Source organism: Rattus norvegicus, chromosome 2 (genome assembly GCF_036323735.1).
Source record: "Rattus norvegicus strain BN/NHsdMcwi chromosome 2, GRCr8, whole genome shotgun sequence".
Lineage (NCBI taxonomy): Eukaryota > Metazoa > Chordata > Mammalia > Rodentia > Muridae > Rattus > Rattus norvegicus.
The window spans coordinates 85,276,802-85,302,070 of NC_086020.1; the positions used below are offsets into that span (position 1 = coordinate 85,276,802).

Sequence of the window (25,269 nt, forward strand, 5' to 3'; positions counted from 1 at the left end):
AACACTTGGAGCACTCATGCAGATCATTGTTGGTAAAGCACAGTGTTCTAGTGCCTTCATAGAACCCATTCAAGCCATAGGTGAAGACTGAGTCGAGCAAGGACTGCAGAAGTAGCTCTGTTGGTAAGTGCGTTCTGCATGACCAGGGAAACCTGTCTGATCCCCAGAGTTCACATCAAAACCTGGTTGTGTTGGTACAATTCCTGTAGTCTCACACTAGGGAGAGGGAGGCAGGGGCATCCCTGAAGCTTGTTGGTCAGGTAGCCCCATTTATCTGGAGAGGCCCAAGCTAGTGAGAGGCTGTCTAAAAAAATGAGATGTTTCCTAAAGAATGATACCCATGGTTGACAGCTGGCCTCCAATTGAACAATTATGTGGACTTGTGCATACACCACAGAGACAGACAAACAAAGAGAGAAGGAGGAGACTGAGAAACACCCCACAGAGAGAGGAGGGAGGGAGGGAGGGAGGGGGAGAGAGAGAGAGAGAGAGAGAGAGAGCGAGAGAGAGAGAGAGAGAGAGAGAATATAGAAATATACAGGATACAACATTGTAATGATATCAAGAACCTTGGTGTCGAGTTGAAAGCCAGCATTCCGTTCTATTCCTTTCACTTGTAGCAAAGATGTTAGAAATTCTTAATGTGTGGCATCACTCCAGCTTTCTCAAACTATTTCAATAAGCAACTTAATATTCTGAACAGATTTTTTGTTTGGTTGGCAGACATCTGTATCCCCACCCCATCCTGACGGAATGGATTTAGCTTTTTAAGTCATTTGGAATCCCACGGGCATTTATTTGGAATTTTATTTTTAAAGCTCCCTCAAAGCAAAGAGTAATTTCTAGTGAACACGTGTGGAAATATTGTTACTATGGACCTTCTGTGAATATTAAAACCAAATCTTTCCCAGTAGCAGTTTGCATCCCTCCCTCCCCTTGTATCTGTGCTTCCACATTGCAGACAGATAAAATAAAGGATTAGAACGGTATTAAAAGGGGCTTTTCTTTAAACAATTAAAGTAATTACACAGTTAACGACTCTGCAAGCATATTACGTACAAACATTGTACTAGATGCTAAGTGTAACGTCCTCAGCAAGGCCCTTCAATGCCATTGCTGTGTATTGTGTCCAGCGACCAATGAGGAAAAAAGTGAGGGATAGAGAAACAAAGAGATTGGACTTAATCTTTCTAGTCGGTGTCTAGTCAGTGTCTAGCCCACATGTCCATACCCCAGGGTATGGTCTTTTTTTTCCCCATTGTCCTTCATGAATGTCAAATCCCCAAGGATCCTAATGGCCTGGCTATTGAGCTTGAAAGGGAAAAGATGGATTGGACCACAAGCCTTCCTTATCAACGGCTTGCCCAATTGGCTATCCATCTTCATTAGCTAACATAAAACCAATCCCAAGACTCCATAAGTCTGATCAATGCATTTTTATCTGATATGCCAAAAATTTTATGACATAGTAAAAATTTGATTCTATGAGCCTTTTAGTACATGAAAAGGTGCTTATCCGTCAAAGTAGCTATATGAAGTAAAGAGAGAAACATCTATAACTTATCCTTTTCATATTCTTTCCAAATCAATAAGAATATTTCTGTTTTCCATTAGTGACATACCATCTTGCTTGGCATCTTGACTCCCTAGTTCCCCTTCTCAGACCTTCACAGATAATTTTCTGTACTTAGTTCAGGTGAGCATCCTGCAGGTCAGAGCCTTAGCTCCTTGCTTGCCTTCCAGCATCTGTTATACCCTGCTATCATGTGCAGCCTATGATGAGGAAGCAAACTGCTGACCCTGGGATGAGCTTCTTGCTGTCTCCAGGTCCTTGGTTTCTGGTGTGAATCTCTCTGGGGGGACTCCCACATCCTTGCTCATTTCTAAGATGTTTTTGAAGCTTGTGTAAATGTCCCTGGATAGCCCTGTCCCTCGTCAAATTTAAAGCGGAAGCCATGCCCAGCGCAAAGATGCAGTGAAGTCTAATTCTCATATTTGGTTGAACCACATGTGAGGAGTGAGATGCGAGAATTTCTCTCATTTTCACTGTTATTCACTGGCTCCCTGTGCCTTGAAGAGACTGTGGTCAGTTGTTTAGATCCCCATGGCTTCCCTTGCGTAGAAAATACACCAATCGGATGTGTATTTTCAGTGAGGAATGCAATGTTTACATTGCATTTGAAGTTTTAGGTGAGCACTGATGCAGAATTAATAAAGTATATAAGTATTAGAAGAGCCACTCGAGTATGGGTGTAGCCATTTCCCCACATTGTGTCCATTGACAACAGCAAGTCAACCAGCCAGTTCCTTTATTGAACTCTTTAGTTGCTGAACACAGAAAATTCCAAGGTGACTATTCCTACTGAGAAACATTGGCCTAGATTTCGTCAGTGCACCCAGATGCACTTTGATGACTTCACTACAACCTAGAGAGGGAGAACAGGTGATAGTCCTATGTTGTTGAAAGGCAATGAGTTCATAAATGCAGCGGATTGGCCGAGATTTCCCATCCATTTGAATGTAAGAAGTAAATCCCAGCCTTTCTACTGAAGAATGTGAGCCTCTCCCTTGGAAGTCTTTCAGGTTCTGCCACCTTTAAAGACAGATTCACTGTGTCTTCTTCAGCTACCAGATTAGTCATTCTTTTAGCATGGATTCATTGAAAATGCACTCTGGGGCAGCCAGATTTTAAATGCCCAAGAATAAATTATTGAATTACATTACAGGTCTCCTGTGAGAAGTTGTATGGTCACACAAACATTTAATCAATTAACAGTAATTAGGAAAAGCATTGATGAATGATGAGCGCGAGCCTGCCACAAAGAAGCCGAAAGTGGACTTTAAAGATGTTCATGCTGAAAGGCTACATACACTCAGTAGCTGGGGTTGGAGCTTATGGTTAATGACAGGGCTTTAGGCAGAGGTGAAGGAAAGACAAAGGAACCAGTAAATACACAGTCATAGAACAGGGAAAGAGTCTGGCTGTTTGAAAGTATGTAAAGGATTTTGCAATGCTCCTTCCTTGTGCTAAAGTGATGGAGAAATGGCATCATCTAATTTCCATCTACTAAAATCCTTAAAGTTAGGAAAGTGTTATCAGGTAGCAAGATTGGAAAAAGGACACTGGAAAGGAAAACATTATATTTGGATGTAGGAGTGACATAATTGGGGGTGTATGTTTATTGTTTTGTTATAGTAATCAGAATTTATGGTAACATGAGAAACGGAATGAAGAATAATTAGGGTGTGTTTAACAACTGAGGAAGCAGCACCTGAGAGTGAGGAAGAAAACCGAGGCAGGGTGGCTGGAAAGAGTGGATCCAGAGGGAAGACCCTTCTACTCTTCTCAGTGCTGGGAAAATTCTTGGGGAAAAGCTTCATCCCCAAGGTTGGGCATTGTTCACCAGGGATGATGGTGATAGCGATAATAACCTAAGGGGTTTTCTGATCTTCATGTCGTATGTTGGGTTAAATCCTTTGTCTCCCTGATCAAGAATTTTACATGAGATACTTGGATTAACTTTATATCCTCTGTCACGGGCAGCTTCTTGATGGAGACCCTGTATACTGATCAGGCACATGGAAATCAATGTCATCCATCTGCAAGGAATTATGACTCAGCTCTTCTATGCTCACCTCCCCAAGAACATAAACTCAAATAAACGTGAGAGCCACATGTACCTCAGTAGATGCTCCCTGTTCTCAAGCAGAAATACATGTGAGATGGGAAGATAATTGATAACCTATCATTATCCTGTATCCAGCTGTTCAGTCTGAAGCAGCAGATACCTCTGCCAGTGCCTGTGCAGCCCACAGTAGCTGTGTGCATCTTCGTACCACCCTGCCCAGTCTGTGTCTCATTGTGTCTCACTGCTGTTTCTTAAACTTGTCTTCTTGCTAAAACTAGCACTGCTTATGAACTCTCTTTTCTTATGTGCCCTGCTTTCCCTCTGAGTTTTCTATGGGATTCTGTTAGAACCTTAGCACTTTCTTGACCCAAACAGTTTCCTTTCCTTACACAGCATTGACTGGCATATGTATGTATGTATGTATGTATGTATATATAATCTGTGTGTGTGTGTGTGTTTTAACACCATACTGTTTAAAGCCCTTAAGCAGTTTTTAAAAATCCAATTTTACAGCACATCATATAAGAAACATCCTGGTGTCCCACCATCTGATCATTCCTGAGTTTCAGTCACAAATATGTTTTACAATTCTTTGAACTTGACATGCATGTCTGCTTCTCATACCTTACCCTTGTTGTAGGTAACTTTCAGTAATCATCTATATTCTCCCAGCATCCCCTATTGATCCATCCCTGCTCACATGCCCACCCCCACCCCACCTTTGTTTGTGGTATCAGCTCTCTCTTCCTGCAGAGTTATCTGTTTTCATGAAATGTAGCCAGGCCACTTGTCTATGGGATCTGCATCAGTAGATTCAACTGAGTATCAAAGATGCTTCTATACTAAGTATGTACAGACTTGTTGTCATTTATCCCTAAACTATGTACTGTAATAATTACTACAACCCTGTAGATACTGCGGGTCACCAGCAGATTGTTTAAAATATATAGAAAAGTATGTGGTGGCTGCATGGACTATGGTGCTATTTCCTCTGGGGATTTGGGCATCTGCATATTTGGATATTCATAGGGAATCTGGAATACATCTCTCTCAGATACTAAAGGACGACTCTATCTCTTTACTTCCAACTTGTATTGGAATTATTCATCTGTTATCGTTCAGTTGGCTAAGAATTTCTACAATGCAACAGTTGGCTTTAGATGGCCTTTGTAATATCCAGAATCCTCTCTCATAATAGGATCTCTGTAAACATTAGTTGAATGCATTTTTCAGTTAGAACAGCTCTCTCTCTCTCTCTCTCTCTCTCTCTCTCTCTCTCTCTCTCTCTCTTCCATTTTCACTAATAGCTTAACAGTGCCTGTCTTATGATATTTTCTTGGCATAAAACCGATGAACTAATGAGATGAAGCTTAAATTTATGTTTCATATAGTATGAGTGTTTTGGTATTAAACGTAGATGGGAATGTCTTTGTTCCTACTTGTCATGGAAAAGCATGGATTTACTTTTCCATTTTAGGATTGTTACACTATAGTAATTTTTTAACACTGATATAAAGGCAGTGCCAAACCCACTTTATCATGATAAGAACTTACTTCTCTGAGGATTGTGGTTATTTGAAGGACATGCAGGGATTGGCTGAAATGTCCACAAAGGTCATCTTATTTTGGCCGTGGCCACAATCAGAAATCTAGAAATGATGAGAGTTGTGAGATTGTGAGTTTTTTTTCCAATACCACATTTAGAATTGACAGATCTGTATTTTATATGTTCATTTTAAAATTGGCCAACTAAGCATGTGGATTGCATATTAGCGTGACTATAGATTATAATGGTATTTGTCCAAACACCATTGAAGATAGATAGCTCAAAATAGTTATAGATTTGGAAAGTCTTTGTGCAAAGAAAATCATTGAAGCCATTGAAGAGAGAGATAGTTTGCAAAAGCAGTAATCATTTCAAAAGGACTCAGAGGTCTCCAAAACAAAATTTGCCTTGAGTTGCCTCGTATAACTACATGGTAACACTCTCCTTCTGAAGATACCAGAAACTTTTGCTACTAGACATAGAGAAGTCATTTTAAACTGACTTGTTAATTTCTTTCCTTCTGGTTAGTTTTCCTAGTGTCTGAAAGTAATATGTAGACTTCTGATTAAAAAATAGGTAATGGTCTTAGATCTTAGCCAGTGCCTGACACCTGCATGCTACAATACCAATCTGCCAGGTAGGGTTTGCCCACCAAGTACAATAATGGCATGACTGTATAAGGTAGCTGATTTTCAATTAGATTTAATGCCTGTATCATAGGAAGCAGTTTTATGCCAGGCACTATATTTATGGTTAAAAGTCCATGCTCCAGTGGCCCCACACGCTTGCACTTATGGGCAGCACTAACTGGCTTAGGAGATTTCATTATTATTATTATTATTATTATTATTATTATTATTTATTATTATTATTAACAATAGTATAATAATAATAATATAAATACTTGAAGTTGGAAGGAGCATGTTGTGGGACCTGGGGAGAACTAGAACAGGACAATGGGGTCAGATATGATCATATTTCATTGAATATATGTATGGAGTTCTCAAAAAATAAAGAAAAGAATTAAAAAGCAATTAAATACCTTATAATTGATATTTGAGCATATGTGTGTGGAGTCTGATCTTCACAGCTACAACATTCTCCATGTATAATTGAGAAACCTAATTATCTGTCATCAAAATTCATTAAATCGTTGCCACCAAGTAAGAACCTGTATGGAAATACATAGAAGAAAGTTGGTGTATTTTGACATATAAATTAGCTTTTAAAATATACATTCTTCTTATTTTTGAGAAGTGTATACAGATTTCCTTAATGGGCCACCTTAATCATACTGGTAGCACTTAGGGAATGTGGTGTACAGCTGTTTGCATTAAAGACTTCAGAGCTACTAAAGATTGTGTACAGTCCCTAAGGAGTCTACCACTATCTCCCCTAAACTTTAGCACTTACCCAGGGTGTTAACTAATCAGCATTATACCTCCTAGGGGAAACCCCTGGTGTGAAGCACAGCAGAACACTACAAATGACTGAGGAAGGGGAATGGTTCTTATAGACCTTGACAAACCCCCAGGTGATCACTGCTCTGTGCCCTGAGAGGATGGGCGTGGCTACCATCTTTCCTCTTGGCTATATGAAAAGATGGGATGGGCGTGGCTATAGTCTCCCCCCTCCCCCTGGGGATAGGAGAGGCTGGGATGGGCGTGGCTATAGTCTCCCCCCACCCACTGGGGATAGGAGAGGCTGGGATGGGCGTGGCTATAGTCTCCCCCCACCCACTGGGGATAGGAGAGGCTGGGATGGGCGTGGCTATAGTCTCCCCCCACCCACTGGGGATAGGAGAGGCTGGGATGGGCGTGGCTATAGTCTTTCCCTCCTGGGATAGGAGAGGCTGGAATGGGTGTGGTTACTGTCTTTCATCCTAGGAATAGGAAAGAATGGGATGGGCGTGGCTACCATCTTCCTTTGGAATGCTAGAACCTGACTTTCACCACTAAGGAAGTTTATGGAGTTTGAAGATCTCAGCTTGGAACATCAGTGGGCTATCACGGCCTGACCATCCTGCCAGCTTCTGTTGTGGACACAGACACACCTGGTGACTTATTACATCTGAATACTTATTATAGAACTTTAGACAGAAAAATCAAACTGGAGTCTATCCTCAAATTGGGTTTCTAAATTACATTAGAGGAGATACAGAAAAACTATCTCACAAATGTATCATGTAGGCTGCTAGTGTCACAGTGACAGATTTCTGTGGGACTAAGTATCATGTCAAGTACTTTTGGATAAGCATAAAGAATTGTAGTGATAAAGTTACCTGAGTTAAGTTTTGTGTTTTACATGACCTTTGAGCGCTTAGATGGGGGAGGAATCAGCATCAATGAAATGAGAACATAAAGAGGCAGATATCTCCCTAGCCATCGTCTTAGCCATGGTCTGTCTGTCTTTTATTACAAAGAGAAAGCAACACATGCTTCTTGTTACAACACATTCAAAGCAGGCAGGCCCAGCCTTTCAACAAGGCTTTGTTAAAATGGGAGGGATCAGGAGTCAAGCAGATTCAGGCAATTCATTGATGAAAACACCATTGCAGGTAAGTTAACAGACCCAGGATCGCCTAGCAGCCTTGAAGTGCATCTTTCCACCTGCACGTATCACTTGAATATAAGACTCATGATGGGGCCACCGGTTGCTTGATTGCTGGGAAGATTGAATATGCAGACACCAACATCACTTCTGGTCATTTGGGTATATGTACAAGCTGGAATAATTTCTCTCTGCTCTTGTCCTGCCAGCCTTGTATGGTGTTACACTGTTACTGCTTTGTAACTTTGTAACTTCTTGTACCCTTTGCCCTCCCAACATGCTGCCAACCCTAGTTTCGTGGGAGTGACTCAGTTTCACAAGTTCAGATGCTGCGTTGGGATAAATCCATAATGCTGCTGTGAAAGTTGGTAGTGGGGACTCACATTCACAGTTAAACTTTCAGAGTTATCCCCAGTATCACTTATAACGAGCCTTGAGTTTTTGCTGTTGACATTCAGAGTTGTAATGGGGATGTGCTTTAGCTGAAATTCTCAAGTCTATTGAGAACTGTGATGCCTGCTGGCTAAGGTCAAATGCCCTTTTCTGACTAGATTGGAGGCAGAAAAAAATTAGCATTTAGTAACATTTTCTTTTCAGAATTCTGAGAGAAATGTAAGACTAGCTGATGTAAAACATAATTTGCTCTGCTTCCCTTATTTTGCTGCTCATAAATTCCAACCTCCTTAGCTTCCCTGCATGTCCTAGATGGCGACTTGCAAGTTTCCCCTCATTTTTCATTTCTGTTTGTGTCATTTTTTATATCATCTCATTTGCTTGACTTAGGACATGAAATTCCAAGCAAATACATCACTGTGGTGTGACTTTGAAGAAAAGGTCTTGTGCCGAACTGTTTTGAATTCCTCTCATGTTAGGGGTACCTGTCATGTGTTTGGGTTGTGCTTCTCTCTCTCTCTCTCTCTCTCTCTCTCTCTCTCTCTCTCTCTTTCTCTCTCTTTTGGTCTGAAAGCTAAAATTTATTACCGAGTAATAAAAGTCTGTTTCAAAAGTGTGATGAATTTGTGTGAGTTTGGTCCTTTTCAATTAACCATTTTGGAAATAGATCTGCCTTCCTATCATATTTTCCTTAGAAACAATTATTAGGTTGCCTCTCATGAGCAGAGGTGAGTTACTTATGGGGTGAGAAGACATATTGTTCTTGTCATTCAAATCCAACTCCAAAGCCAGGCATGGGAGACATGGGAATTCACTTCAGCCAAACTCAAAATTTGTTTGTCCTTGTTTCTAAGTTTTCAAAAGACTTCTGTCCTAACATGCCTGGTGCTGTTAGTTTTTCCTTCTTGTCCTTTTCCTGTTGTCTGACTGTGCATCTGCAGTGGCTTCACTACAGTCTCTTTATCTCTACCCCTCTCAGGCCTTTAATGAAACCTCTCTTAATTACTCATCTCATAGTCAATGCCCTCCACGTGTTTGAGTGCGCATACACACACACACACACACACACACACACACACACACACACACACACACACACACACACAGGAAGGCTTATGGCAACATAAACTCATTCTTAACAGAAGTTTAGAAGCGATCCTGTGATACAAAGCCAGAGCAGCAGCAGGGTGGTATACCCTGGAATTTTAGTGAGGCCCCTGTTCTGTTTCCCTTACTTTTGGGTGCACACAACTTCTCTGAGTGTGGCTCTATGAACCCCCAGCCTGTGTCCACATTGCCTCCTCCTGTGGGAAAATTACATCCCCTCACTGTCCCAGGTCAAAGCCTAGACTGCAATCACATCTGTAAAATCTTCTCTCTGACCTCACAGTACTATTTCCAGGCCCAGGCTGTTGGTGTGGATGTTTTACAAGAACAACATTTATCTAGCCCAAGAGTTTTATACTTTCAGACCCTGCTCTGTATTTTACAGTCTACTCATAGCCACACACCAAAATTCATTACTGTATGTAATTAATTTACCCCAAATTAAACTCATTTCATGGGAGGTTGGTTGAGGATGGAAAATCTGACAGTTAATTGTCAAATTATAGCCCATCTCGTAACAAAGAAGCTACTGCAAATAGAATGAAAGAATGAATTTAATAAAAAAAGTATGCATTGTCAATGGAACTATATAGATGTGAATATTTTTTAAATCACCAATTCCTGGCTTTCTTTAACTTCAAACAGTTTTAGTTTTTAAGAGCTCTTTGTAAACAAAAATCCTGCTAGTAGGAATAATATTTTAAGACCTCTGGTATAAAAGTAATAGGATTGCAATATAAATGAAGAAAGACTTGATAAAAGAAATGACAAAACTTCTTTGGTTGTAGGTGACTCATTTGATTTACAAACGGAATTTGCAGGGTGGGCAGAGAGAAGCCAGTCAAGTTAAGATTTTATTAAATATTAGCTTGACAAAGGATATATCCATAGTTGTTACAAAATTCTCATTTAACATCTTTACATAACTGTAAGTAATGCTTTCCTCAGCCAGAAGTGTGTCACCCGGTATGTATTGTTTTAAAATGTAAGAGCAAAACATGACCGCCAAACATATACCAGAAGATACATTTCAATGTCCACTTCTCTCAACTGAAAGTAAAAACTCTTAGGAACAGGAAAGTACAAAGCTCATGAGAGGTGCTTCCCAAATATCTTGAAAACAAGTAGATCGATATGTTCTCAAGCTGGTAGTAAAGTCAATCTTTGTAGAAGATGTGTCTCCAAAAGTACTTGTGTAAGAGTTGAATAATGAATTCTGAGTGGCTCACTGAGCATAAAATATTTCCCCAGTAAAGATGCATAATTTTGTCTTTATAAGCGCTCTGGCAAGTGTAGAGTGCCCACTCTATCCAAGATTTCCAGAGGAAAATTAATGAGATCTCAAGAATTGTTTGTTTTCCTGAAGCCAATGTCAGAAGGAAAAAAAAGGAAAGAAAAATATAAAAGATTCACAGAGAAGCTGGAAACAAAATCCCATATATTTGCATCTATATTGGCTATTGATCTGAGAGTTGATGCCAGAAGTACTTTGGTAGGATTCAGCCAGGATATTTGATAATAAAAAAATAAAGTAAAATAAACTGGTGACAACAGCTTTGGTGACTTTACATTACAATTGAGAAATGATCACACAAAATGAAAACTGAGACAGTTTTCCTGAAAATTTAAGACATTCTAATAACATCAATAAAATACAAGACAAAGACAGACAAAGGCACATGGGACGCCTGCATCACCACCTTCCCCAAGCTATGAGTGCTGCTGCCCCTTCCCACAGCTGCTCTACACTGTCCCCCAACAAGGTCCTTCGGGTTTCTAGCTAGATACAGTCCCTTTACAGCTCTTTACCCACATTGTGACAGGAGTCTCATCACGTAGCTCAAGAATTCACCCCTGTACTAAGGGCAAGCTGGTTTATTTCCACTTACTTTCTTAACATTGTTAGCTCGTGATTACCTTTTCTCCTCAGATATGTGAAAGCAAGTGTTGCCTGAAGCCACGCGACTTCACCATTGTGAAGACAACTATAATTCAGGCTTTGTTATACCAAGTTACTTATTCCTAAGAGTAGCCCATATGCCACTTTGATTTTTTTTCAATTGTTTTAGGTCTCATGCACGTGTCCCTTAAAGCATTCAAATAATCTTAGGCGACTCACTTATGTTTGATAGTTTTCACAGCTTAATCCTTTCAGGATACCTGTCTATAGATGCACAGTAAATATTATTTCAAAAAGAAAATCATAATTTTTACTTGCTAGTTTCTAGCAAATATATTTACACTATCTGTAACAAGGGGCATAATTAAATGTTTTTAAAGACACATGTTTGGCAACTCTGAGTATAAGGAGCGTCGTCCTGGTGCTTGGCTCCTGTGATGTCAGGACTTCTGTCTCAAGCTTGACTGAGCTCCCATGGGGTCATGTAATGAGGGGACCATACTTTCAGGAACTTCTGTATAAAACTACTCATTCCTCCTGCAATTGGAATTTCACTAAATTCAAGCTCACAGAATGGACAAGACCATGTTTCAAGACAGACTTGTTTGGATTCATAGAAATAATCTATTGGAAAGTCTGGAGGCAAGAATATTTCTCTGACCCTGTAACTAAGAGCCACTGCTGTGACCACCCTTCCCTTCACATACGGTTTTTATTAACGGAGGCTTCTGAGGTGCAGCACCTGTTGGACTCCTCTATGCTGGCCTCCATAACTCGGGTTTCTTCACTAGAAAGTGTAATACTTCCTGACATAGGGATAGTCACTAATTATTTCCATTCCCAGCACCATGGCAGAAGGCTCACGCCTGCTGAGGGGTGCGTCTATGGGAACTCCCCTGTCTCACTCAATTCTTCTATCCCCTGGTCCAGTACTTGGAGTGGCTCAGTCACCAGAGGCAGCTATTTCCCCAAATCCCTGGTTTATCATTTGTGCCTCCCAATATCTCAGATAAGCTTTGTTGTTGTGGCATCCGGAGGCCTTTGTTTACTGTACAGCCTGAGGAAAAGGAATCCAATGTTGTCTCAGATCTCATCCAAACATAACTGAGATTCCAGGATGGCCTTATTTCCAATTCCTTATGGTACGCATATGTATGATTTCAGCAGTAGAAACCAGAGAAAAGCAAACAGGTAAGTAGATAGTGCGAGCTCTTGAGACAGGAGCTCCAAGCTATTTAGCCTCACACATTCCTAAAGCTTTATTGTTGCACAATACTGACCCGTAGCCCAGCTTTATCCTTATCTTCTTTTTTATGAGTGATTTACAATATCAGTTAGATAATATAGTCACTGCTTTGTCATTTTGAGAATCTCTGTTCTAGATGATCCTGTCCCCTCTTCATAAGGCAGGTCCTGTGGACTACTTGTCCAAAGTTAGGAGGAACTCTGTTGGTGGCCATATGTTATGAATTCACTCAGCCAACTCAGAGGCTTCATCTCCCATGTGCCTCTTCCTCATGGTGGCGGTTGGGAGCCGGTGGGATGGTCTGGAGCCAGATTTGTCACTGGTGTAGGACATTCTGTATTCATTTTTCTAGCAAGTATCCAGTGATTGCTGATGTGTGTGTGTGTGTGTGTGTGTGTGTGTGTGTGTGTGTGTGTGTGTTTGCTCTAGGTGCTATATGTTATATATGAGTGAAACAGGCAAGTTAGCCTCCTGACCAGGCACAGATTGGTATACAGGACATACACATTGATGCTTTTGTCTTTGGGATTTAGGGCTTGTTTTTGGTATTTTCTCCATTGAAGCAAAGGTCTAACATGCTGCACAAGTAATTAACACTGAAGTAAATCCCCATACCAGACAGAAGTTTACATCTTTATGATTATAAATACTTGAGCATAAGTTTGCAGGAGATATAGGCCATGGCTATATAGGCTCCTTGAGTCAGAAATTGAGGTCAGATAGTCCACAGGCTACATACGAGGCTGGCCAAATCAAGGCTGCTTTCAATGGCCATGCGAAGAACCATAATCCACCTGGAGCAGAATGGACAGAGGTAGTAGGAAAGACGATAGAATGTTCTAGATACCTTTGGTTTCCATTGCTAGTGTAATGGGGATGGCAACAATGGGACCCCACATCTATGAAGAAAGAGAACTCTGCTGTTGTATCAAAATTGGTCTGTGCTTGAGTTCTTAACACCAGCCTAGCAAAAGCTAGGTCACACCCTGGCCAGGCAATTGTTGCATTAGAGGAATCACAAGCTGCTTAAAATCAATACTTGTTCTGTGACTGGGTTTTAAAAATGAATACTTTCTAAGACATGTGAATCAATGGATTTTGTGATTAATTTATACTGAATGCCAACAGCTCTGACTTTAGACATATACAAATTTGTAGGCTTCAGGTATGAATCACAGCAAAAAGAAAGGAAGAAAGGAAGGAAGGAAGGAAGGAAGGAAGGAAGGAAGGAAGGAAGGAAGGAAGGAAGGAGGGAAGGAAGGAATTGACCACATGAGTCAAATAACCAAGAAGCATTTAACCTGACAGTCCCAGTAACAGGATAGGATAGGCTCAAATTCAAGCCATAAAATTTCAGTGTTAGTCAACCACCTGAAATCTGTGGGACTTTGGCAAATACCCAGATAATATCTTCATTCAAAATCTTATAGTAATTGTAGTTATCATATGCATTATAGACAGTTAAGTAAGATAAATGTGTAAAAACCCCCTCTATGGCAGCTAGTGCCTAGAAATTCAAGAAATTGTCAGTTTTTGCATTGGATTTGGGAAATAATTTCACTCAGAGCAATGGCTCTTATTGATGTATCACTGTCCTTCCAAATGTGACATGGTACTGGGTTTACTATTAGCCACCCCAGTCAAAGCCACCACACATCTCAAATTGCGGCATTATTTGGAAATAAATTGTGTACATGTACTATAATTAGTATGGGGTCATCATTATTGGTTTGTACTGGGCTCTGATCCAGTGGCTAGTGACATTACAAGAAGAGGGAGATGTGATTCAAATACAGGAGAAGGCCTGAGAATTCTAAGTGTAAGACAGGGAATACCCAAGACCCTTTCCCTGCTAAAGGCTAGGACAGTGGCCTAGACAGTCTTCCTCCTACTTTCTAAAGGAGCAATCCATTACTGCCCTGATTTAAGACACTCAGCCTCCAAATGTGTAAGAACAAATTTACGGGTTAGGGATTTAGCTCAGTGGTAGAGCGCTTGCCTAGCAAGCACAAGGCCCTGGGTTTGGTCCCCAGCTCCGAAAAAAAAAAAAAAGAAAAAAAAAAAGAACAAATTTACTTTGTTAAAATCATACAGTTTGTTATACAGCCCAGGGAAAACTACAGCATTATCTATACCAATTAAGAAAACAAATACACGAAGAATATCCAACACGCTTGGAGCCATTATGTATTTAGCCAAAGTGACTTTGATTTGGTATTATGTTAAGAACAATAAAGGTCTCAATGTATAGTCATTAAAAATATTTTAATACTTATGAGAACTCTAAGAGTAAGACATCACTGATTTGCATATTGATGTTAGTCCAGTAAGATTTTTTTTAAAAAGATATTATGGTTTTTTGTTGTAGGCAGATATTAGAGAAAGAAATTAGAGGAAGTTCCTTTCTAGCCTCGTGATTTTTGAGGAACTGCCCATGGGAAATAGCCGCTTGACATAATCAGGAGGCAAATATGCTATGGATCCAAATGAAAATGAAAAATCATATTTTCTGTAAGACATAAAGACAATGTTGAGCATTGGACAGCTCTCCCAAAGTGACTAAAATATTTTACCTCTGAACAATTAGATTTATGTCACTCTGGAACAGACATAACTGCCAAATTAAGGTAAGTAGTGAAGACAACCACATTCAAGGCTGGTTAGAATTCAGACACTGCAATCCCCACTAGTTTTGAGTTTCATTTAAGTTTTGCTTGTTTTGAACAAAGGTATGGCCCCACAGTCCCTGACAATTTGTTTATAATAGTGGTGACAATGTAACACTCTCCAGTGTGCCACAGAAATACATGACATAAGAATATGGATGCAAACATATGAAAAGTACACACACACACCCACAAAGCCCTCAGGTGGTTGTTAATTTTTGGTGCTGTGTAATTAAACCAGTTTTTTTAAATGTTATCTTTTGCCAGTATCTAATTAGCAGAGCCATCTGCTGAAAGAGCAGTGGCCCATCTGCCTGGAATGTTGTTCTCCTCATTGTTATGAAAAGCATCCACCACTGCTCGTCCCTGTCTAATTAACTTCTCTTGCTGTGGAATGCGATAATACACAGCTTTGTTTATAGACTTCTGAGAACTGTGGATTCGTATGTATGGAACAAGTATAGAAAGAGAGCCAATCTTTTTCTTCCCAACATCTGACTTACTCTTGAGATCACAGCTCCATTTGTCATGACCGGAGCATGTCCCTGTGCAGAGTAACGAGTTGTGTTATAGTCTACTGTGAAACACCAGATTGTTTCTTACATCCCTGGCTTTCTATAGTCCTAAAAGTCAGTCTTCTGTTTTCCTGTATGCTTCTCTACTGATGGGATTGTGGCATTGCCACCTGCCAAATATTGAATGAGAATGCTTGTAAGCCCAAGCAGACCCCTGGCCTTGAGATACACCACCATGAAGCTACTGTACCAGGAAAATGATGCAGGTGCTGTTGTGTGCTCTGCTAAAACCTGACGTAAACTCTTTTATTTAAGATTTTGAAATAATTTTATTTCATAATTTATTACACACATATTATCTATCTTCCATCTAGCAGGACGTAGCATACTTAGTAGATAATTAATGAATATTAAGTGGAAAAAAGAGGTCATGTAAGGAATCACAGCAAAACTTTTAAATCTATTTAATATCACAGAAGATAGTTAAGTGTCTTTGTAGAAAAATGGGCTACATCTAGGAAACGTGTTTTTATAAATGTAGATTTCAAGATCGTTGATTCATTGAGTATCTATGTATACCACTATTATTGTTTGATGCTTGCTTCTGACATGTTAAATGAACATTAAACATTGAATAATAGAATATTCATGTTTCTTTTCTCTCCTGTAGTAGAAAAGACAAAAGATAATAAAAAGTAAAGATTTTTTTTTAAATTTAATTTTGAGAATGTATGACTGAGTTGTACTGACGTTGGAAATGTGTAATGCCTTAGCATTTGTTTTGACTGCCAGAAAAATAAGTTAGGGGGTGGAGGCACAACATAGCTAGAATGAATGTGAAGACAAGTATATAGAACACTTCCTAAGTCAATTGTGGGCCAAATTGCTCCTAAACCATGATACACATACTAATAACTAGTTTCGGTGAGACTATAATGAAGTTTGAGACAAAGACCTTTCATCCATAAGGATGGGTCCTTATAATAAAAGGCATACATGAGCTTCATGGAAAGCTGAGCTTGAATAAAACAGTAGAAACTGAGAAGTAAACTCTAATGCAGTATAATTCCATGTACCCCTCTGGCCTTCTCCTGTGGAAACATGTTTTCCATAGCTGCCAGAGGACCAAGTGGGTGAAGTCTGGTGAACGAAAAGAAAAATGTTATGAGATTAATCCAGAATTCTTAATTCTTTTGTTAATCTATAAAAGTCTCCTTTGCAACTTCATTTTTGTACAGTTCCGCGATACCTAACAACATGTGTCCCTCCCTATCTTCTCTTGGTGAATTTCTGCCACTAATATATAATCTTCTTTCCCTCTATTCACGAATACTGTGAAGCCATAAAAAAATATAAACAGTCATGCTTTCTAATTAATTTTGGATTTGAGTCTTGTTAAAGGCTGGTGATAGAGAAGAAGCGCCTCCAGAAGCTTACCCTCTACTTCAAATAAGAGAAACATCAATATGTCCTATCTTACTATTGGTCTAATAAACGTGTGTGAGTAGTTGCTGTTTTTCAGAATTCTGGACAAAGTAATGAAATGTTTATGAAAAACTCACTCTTTTTTGCTATTTCTTTTCACTCTTTGTCCTTGGCCAATATTTATCTTGAAAATGTGAAGGCTACTTGAGCGCTGGCTAGAATTGAGAAGCTGTTTGTTTACCAGTGGCAGCAGCAGTGAGATCTAAGAACATTGATGGCATTTGATTCATATTTCCTCTTAATCCTGAGGCTCACCCTGCTGCCCAGACCTCTTATGTTTATTCAGGAGACTATTAATATTTTCATTTATTTTTTTTACATTCTTCTCAGATTTCCCACTTGATAAACAAGGGCTCCATCCTCAGGTCTCTGTTTAAGGTCCCACCAGGTCACTCATCCTAAGCATAACTCCTCTACAGCCCAGGCAGGCTAGAAATGCATCATCCTTCTTGTCAGACATACATCAATATGTATGTCTTGTGTGTCTCTGTGTGAGCACCTCCTCCACTGAAGTTTTCACCATATGGACATGCTCAGAGCTGCATCACTGGAACCCCTCTTTCTGTTCAATGGCATCAACCCCTTTGGTAATATAAGCTTAAATTTATAATAAGTTCTTTGTTGCTAAAGGAATGTATCAGCTCTTTGATTCTGTTTTATATTTAAATAAGAGCAAATATGCAGCGGGAGTTTTCTATGAAGAGATGTAAGAAAGAGGGAGCATATAAAAGGTCACACAGGGGTAACAGTGACTTTATTTTCATTTTTGGAATGTTCACAGCACAGTGCTGTGTGTCCAGCTCTGTGCTGGCCCCTTCACTGTTGATGGAAATATTTGCCTTCCTGGATGGAATCCAAGGTAGTTCTTGCCTGAGACACTGATTAGCTGCACTTTCACTGTCCCCAATACACAGTGACCCAGGAAAGAATCTTAGAATTAACACTCGCCTATTCATGGTCATCCACACTGACAGCGTTCTTGATGATTTCACATGATCATAATAAACAGACATGGCTCTGCTCCCGTTTGAGGAACAGCAAGGGGGCTCTGTGTGGATTGCTCTCTCATGGTCTCGTGTTTGTTGAGACGGATAAGCCACCCTGCACACAGTTGTTATGACTACCTTTGCTGGGTGCCAGTGTTTGGCAAGAGCGCCTGACCTTATATTCTCCTAAATTTTGGAGAATCGAGAAACAATTCTTCCTGGTGGTTGGCGGAGGCCAGTATTTTCCTGCATATTAGTTTACTTTGGTTTATATTGGGTTGAGTCTAGTTTCTTCTCTGACATTTTCTGACCTAGAAAGATTGTTCCTCATAAGTTTTCCTGAAAATATCTTCACTGGTCCATAACTGAATCTTCAGAAATCTAATTTTAACAGCTAGAAAAAAATTACAACAGGAGGATATGAAAAAATACCTAGACTTCCCACATAAATGTCTACATACTACAAAAATAGTAGAAAAGAACAATAGTTCAATGATTGAACTGGTGTTAAGTGACTCAGAAACTTATGTTGTAAATCCCCTCTGTGTCCAAAACTCGAGTTACCATCTTAAGTATCACAGTTCTCTTCGTGACTGGATGTGCTAATGCACCTGCCAACTTGATCAGTCTGGGTTAGATTTGAAAAGTTGGCAAAGTACTAAACATCACGGTTCTAAATGGAGCTAGGGGTAGTGTGGAGATTGAAAACAGTCCCAGTGCTCTGCACATGAACCAGTCATGCCCTGACTGGCATGTATACAAGTACCGTGGTAGCTAGACTATGCAGAGTTATGCCTGGCATTATCCATGCATGTTGATGACTGCAGTAAGCTCTGTGTCTTTGAATGATTCAGCTCCAATGATGGCTGCACTTTGGTTCATGGGGAAATGTGGCTATATGCAAAGGGGCAGAGTTGTCCTAATGGCCAAGAGCATGAGGACCAATACAGCAGATGCAGTGAGCAGTAGGAAGTGGTCCTCATCTGTGTTTCATGATCTCCATTACTGGGACCTTATCCTCATTTCCCAGAAGCAATCAATCTTGTTTACCAGTAACTGAGTCTAAAGGCACTGCCAGTTTGACATGAAGCAAGTTCTAAGTCATTTAAATGTCTTAATTTGAAAGTCAAATGTGAGCCCGTGACTTGATACTCTATATTTGGTATTAATTTTACTCAGGACTGAAGGTGCTAGCATAAGGGTCCTCTGATAGGATCTAATCTAGCCACCAGGACCTCATTATTCCCCCAACCCCCGTTTCCTCAAAGCCCTAACTTTTGTTTGGTCTCTTTGCAGGCTGTGCAGTGGGAGTGTGATGAAGCCACGAAGAAGGCCTGTTACAGCAAGGGCAAATCGAAGGTAAGGACAGAGCTATGTACAGCTACCCCACGTTGCACTGAGGACTGTGTATAAGGTATCTGTTCTCTACAAAGTGAGGTATATGTGAAGAAGATATACTTCATGTTTCAATATTCAATGGGAATGAGTCACAAAATCATGCATTTCACACAGGATCAAAAAGCAAACTAAGACCTAATTTATCCTTTGAATCACTATATAAGATTCAAAATAAACTCTGACATTCTCAGAAAAATTAAAGGACAGAATTTTAAAGTAGAATTTAATTCACCTGTTATATATTTCGTAGTTAACTACAGAAAGTAGTTGAATACTTGTATTACCTTGTAGTACCAGGAGTGCATGGCCTTGTACATACCAGACAGATGTTGGATACTTGCTCAATAAAATCATTGCATCAAAATTATACTAGGTATATTCTTGATGGTTGCTCTATCTTTGTCAGTGCCAAAGTCTACATTCCCAAATTCTCATACATAGAGCACTGAGAGTTGAAGATGAAGATGGGAGGGCACTCTCATGCTCACATGCAGACCTCTCACACAACTAGGGTTTGGTACAATGCACAGGACTTTATCTTTCCAGGAACCCCGTCTACCTGTAGAAAAAGTCTTTTGTGTCCTAGGGAAATTACCCTGTAGCTACTCCTCAGGCTTACTGCCCCTGGATCTGTTGCTGGCTCTGCCTCTCCAATGATGGCTGCACTTTGGTTCGTGGGGAAATGTGGCTACATGCAAAGGGGCAGAGTTGTCCTCAGGGCCAAGAGCATGAGGACCAATACAGGAGATGCAGTGAGCAGTAGGAAGTGGTCCCCATCTGTGTGTTGATAAGGAGTACAATGCTTTGCCTTTTCCTCCAGTTTTGGTGCTTGCTCCCTGCCCTTTAGAAGAAAAGATCTGAAAATTGTGTGGTGATGCAGATCTCAGGGATACAGAAGAGTAAGTGGTGGGAATAAAGCATAAACTTAGCAGGAGTAGAATACACAAATACAGAGAGGGAGGGAAGGATGGGAAAGAATGAGAAGGAGGAGGCAAAGGAGAAAGGTGAGGGAGTCATGGAAAGAATCAAGAAATTGATAGACACTGGATATTAAATATCGAAGGATATTTAATCATCAAAAATACCTCTGAGCTAAATCATTAAAAATTTACCAAACTATACTAGTAGCTCCAGGTTGCAAAGAAGCAGAATATGAAATATTCCCAAATAAAAGGGTGTAAAATGATATAAATAAAAACATACCAGAGGACTCTAACTTCCTTAGAGAGTTTTATAAAACACAGCAATGTTTGGAGATATGACTTCTATGTGGCCAAGGCCTCCCTGTGATGTTGAGGCTCAATATAGTGACTGTGCCATAGAACTGGTGTTTTTCTCCTCTAGCCAAGTTTTCCGAGCATGAACCATTCTCTTGTGTGACTCTTCCTGAGGCGTCATGAACAAACATCTCCCAAACCTCAGGGAGTTGTACATGAACATTGGAAGTTTCCTAAATCTTGCATCCCATCATCTTCCCCTGACTTAGGAAGGTCACAGTCTTGAAGGGATGGGTACCTTCCCCTACAGTTCCTATAGGTTTCCCTACTTAAACCCTGTATCCTAAGCAATAAGCTAAGGCAGGTAGGCTCCATGGGGAGGAGATAGTGATGGTGAAAGTCACTGTTCACTGGCGGACACACTAGACTTTCTCTCCAGGGTCCCAGCTTTAATACAGCGCTTGATCTAGTGACGCCATCATCTTCCAGAAGGCCTGGGCACTGAGTAAACTTTCTCCTCCCTTAGGGTGTTCCTTTCCTCCCCCTCTTTCCTTTTTATTTTCACTTTGATTTTGGCAACTTTTTCTTACTTCTTTTCTTGTTTTCTATGTCTTGGATTTGCACCAGTAAGCAGATATCTTACAATGGGTTTTGTTGACAAGTCACTGAGTCTATGTCTATAAATGTGGTTTGGGGTTTAGATTTTGATAACCTCAGACCTGAACACCCTGTCCCCGTACTGTCCTCAGGACTCAGGAGAACCCTATTATCACTTGAGAATTTTCTGCTGTCAATCCCCTATTTCCATGACCATTGTTGCTGGCCTTCCTGGCTCAACTCTTAGGCTACCGCTTTTGTATTCCAACCTACATTCCATCACTTATCAGTCTTGAAAAACCCGGTGGCCATCTGTCTTTACACTGTCAAGCTGTGTTAATCATCCAGTCCTGGCCCACAAGCTATGCCAATGGTTTCTTTATGGCTCTGGTGCTGCTCTGAAGCCCTTTGGCACACAAAGTGGAAGTCAGCAATATTGTGTGAGTAAATGAATGCACTAAGGTTACTATACAGCTTATCACCCTCACCACTTTCGATGATGGGGACCAGACTTTTTCTGAGGATACATTCTTTCATACGGCAGGTTTAGCATCTCGCCTACCTGTGCCCACCATGGCATGACAAGCCAAAGTAACCAAATTTTCTCCAGACATTTGGGGGTGTGTGTCTGTGCTTTCATGTGCTTAATATATGAAAATGAGAAGTGTTTTCATTGTTCGATTTTTCCTAGCTCCTGAAGTATTCTCTTTTTGTATTTTACTAGGAATATACTTACATATTTGGTTCACAGACTTAAAAAATGCTAATAGTTAATTCTATTCCTCTTCCTGGACTTCAGTCTCTATGTGGTCCTTGTGAGTTAGAAAAGAACACCAAGACGTATTCAGCCATGGGGTTTCTGGAAGTGTCTCTGCAGCACAGTCTATAAGCCCTTAATCAAAGCATTCAGTTAGTTTCCATTTTCTACTGTATTATTGCTACTTAGGGAAATTGCTCAACTGAACCCACCAGTCCATGTTTCACCTTAAGCTGTGACCTATGGTAATTTTGTATTTAGAAATTAAATAAATGTGTTAGAATGGTATCGTTCATGCCCAGTAGGTAATATACCCCTGATCCAATGAAGGGACCAATTGTCAATACAATAAATTGAGTTTCCTTAATAAAAATAAAGGAAATGAGAAAACAAATGTACTTACATCAAATCATCCTATGATATATTTCATAGATTTAGGTTTTAATGGACTAAGGATAATGGCAAATTTGGGTAGTTATATTAATTCTGACTGTGCCTGTTGGATCTTTAAGACATATATTAAAACAAATGAAGATATATTTCATACACTATATATTATATGCAAGATCAATTATATTTTATTTTAGGCTGCATTAAGTATAATGATGAATTTATCTAGAGTTTTAAAAAGCCGTGTTCCATTGATAACAAATTTAGTTTATGCAGCTGCTATTGAGTAGGATCCCTGCCTATGATTCTAATCCATGGAGAGGCCGAGTTAGGAACATTAGAGTCCTTGAGAGATTGGAGACAGCCTGATGTAAAAGTAAGGCCCCAAACAAAAACAAAAGAGAAGAAAACCAAAAAACCAGGAACAAAATGGTAGCTTCATTAACATGTTAGAATAGAAACATGGAGCAAATGATGCCTATATTCCCACCCAAAAACGTCCTATTTCTTTAGTTCACATCTCTCTTTCTTCCCTCAAATGGACCCTGGCATGATTACTATCCAGTGAGGAGCACAAGTCCAGCACCCTGGACACATAAAAGAATGAAAGCAGGACAATCACTCATAATGGGAAAAAGCATACCAAGAGTGCTATCAGTGGGCGGGCCCTGAATTCAGATTTCAGACATCCCAAAGATCTCCAGGCTGACAGATTCTAGAATATGAGACAAGTAATGTTTCAATTTACTAATATATAGTGTCTCTTTGGAGGGATGGAATTCAGTCTTTTCATAGTGGTGATGAATTTATAAGGAAAATTCAAATACTTTAATAAATTTGCGTGTGCTGTAGTATTCTGAGAATGTGCACAGAGTTACAAAGTCTCCCTTCTCCCTGTAACAAAAAGAACAATGGAAAAATGTGACATTTTAAAAATGCAAACAATGCAAGCATTTTCACTGAACTCAGTTTGTTCCTACTCTTCCAAAAAGTTGCGTGTGCTATAATTGTGTGTGCTACAATTTGATGTGCTATATGGCACAATGCATTTCACTGCCCAGCCACCAAGATATGATGTCTGGAAGGAGGTGGCTGAACCTGCAGGGGGCTATTTCCTGCACCCACTTCTTCTCTAGTGAGAGCATTCCTCATCTGGCTGCTGAGCCCAGGATAATAAATGTGACGACTTTTCTCCCTTGGCATTGCTGGGTCAAGTGCAAGCAACCTTCCATGTAGTAGGGGCATGAAATTTATAATCTAGGGATTCAAGGTCATGAGAAGTTACCCAAACCTTTGATTAAGGCTTGCAAGGAAAGTAGATGCTGAGATTGCAAATTCTGAATAAGGTCCGAGCTTTAATTTACTTCTAGATTTTTCCATTCACTATGGCTCCAGTCTCTAAGTATCCACATGCAGTAAAGCTGGGGGAGAGAATCCATTTTTATTGATGCAAAGAAAAGCAGCATAACAAGATCCATTGCATTTCTTTGTCTTTGAAATATGTGTTATTGAAATCAAACTGTAGACCTCTTTAAATACATTTCACATAAATATTATTTTAGACACAAATAGCCAATTGTCTCAGCATCTAACAAGAGTGCCTTGTCTGTTGCCGGTTCTTGTGTCCGGACTCAGCTGCCTCCCCCGGGGCATTTAGGGACTACACAAAGGAAACATAAGTAATTATTAAGGGAATGAAAGAGTTGCTTTGTGCTTTATGACATTTAATAATTTTCAAAATGTTCTTGTTCATGATCTCATTTTAGTACTTTTGACACTAAGTTCTTAGTATTATTGTGCTAATCGGTGGGAGAGTTTGGATTAGAATCCAAAGCTCTGTATATTATTATTATTCTTGTGTCCAGTGGTCTGGCTTCCTCAGTTGCCAAAGTATGGTTTTAAACAGCCCAGCTCCTAGTGGCTAGAAAACGAAAGACATGTTACCTTCTGCCTGGGAGCATGATGCTGAAGGGCTGGAACTTGACATTTTTACCTGAAATGCTGATGTTTAAAATGGCTATGAGTTTAACCATGTTCACCTATATGTTACACAATTGTCTTAAGAACTGAGACACAGCTATCTTATGTAGATAGTGCATACCAGATACTCTATGTGTGTGATGTTTATTAATTTATAGTATTTTTCTTTACATTGTTCCCTAAGTACCAAAAGATCTGTTTATATAGCACTCAAACTATATAGATACTAAAAGTAATCTATAGATGAAAACATATGCTATGTGAAGTAAGAGGCACATTCTATATCTTTTTATATGAGGGATTTGAGCATCCTTATATTTTGTTACCTATGAAGAGTTGATTCTGGATTATATCATAAACACGTACGTATGCACATTTATACATATACACAAATGTAGATGCACACAGATATGAGTCATCTACATGCTGCAAGGGGACACAAGAGGGTCCAAGTTGTTCGACAGTCCTATCTGCACATAGCTACACATTCTTTGATAAGCACAACATATTTGGTAGAGGGGAGGAGGAATGATGAAAAGTTTTAAGACAAAAAAGATAATTCAAAATAAAAAGATCCTAAAACACATTTTCTTACTTGAAGGCTGGAGGCTGTGCACATGATCCCAAGGAGTAGGCATTGTTTGTTCCCCATCAGAAAGACTTTTCTGCAACTTAACTATATTTTTCAGCTATCACTGAAATAAAATCTGGAAATGAAATACAAGTTGACCCATGCATGGACCACAGGCACATGCAGGCCATTTTAGTGTTGAAGTAGAATTATCCACATACAAATAGATGACCCTCATTACCAATCACAGAGGCCGTGTGGCATCTGGCTTTGGATGGCCCCTGAGATCGGGCCTCCAGCCCTATGACTGCAGGAGAATTAGAATTCAATAAGTCA

The 25,269-nt window shown here is 39.8% G+C and overlaps 1 protein-coding gene across 3 annotated transcripts in view; it reads left to right on the plus strand.

Moving 5' to 3' along the window:
• The window catches only part of Sema5a (semaphorin 5A), a 431,215-nt gene that overhangs the window by 256,078 nt on the left and 149,868 nt on the right, over positions 1-25,269 (plus strand). For all 3 annotated transcript variants that reach the window (NM_001107659.2, XM_063281754.1, XM_063281755.1), the window contains one exon: positions 19,320-19,382. In NM_001107659.2, the coding sequence (NP_001101129.1) occupies positions 19,320-19,382 (63 nt within the window). The remainder of the gene's footprint in view (positions 1-19,319; positions 19,383-25,269) is intronic.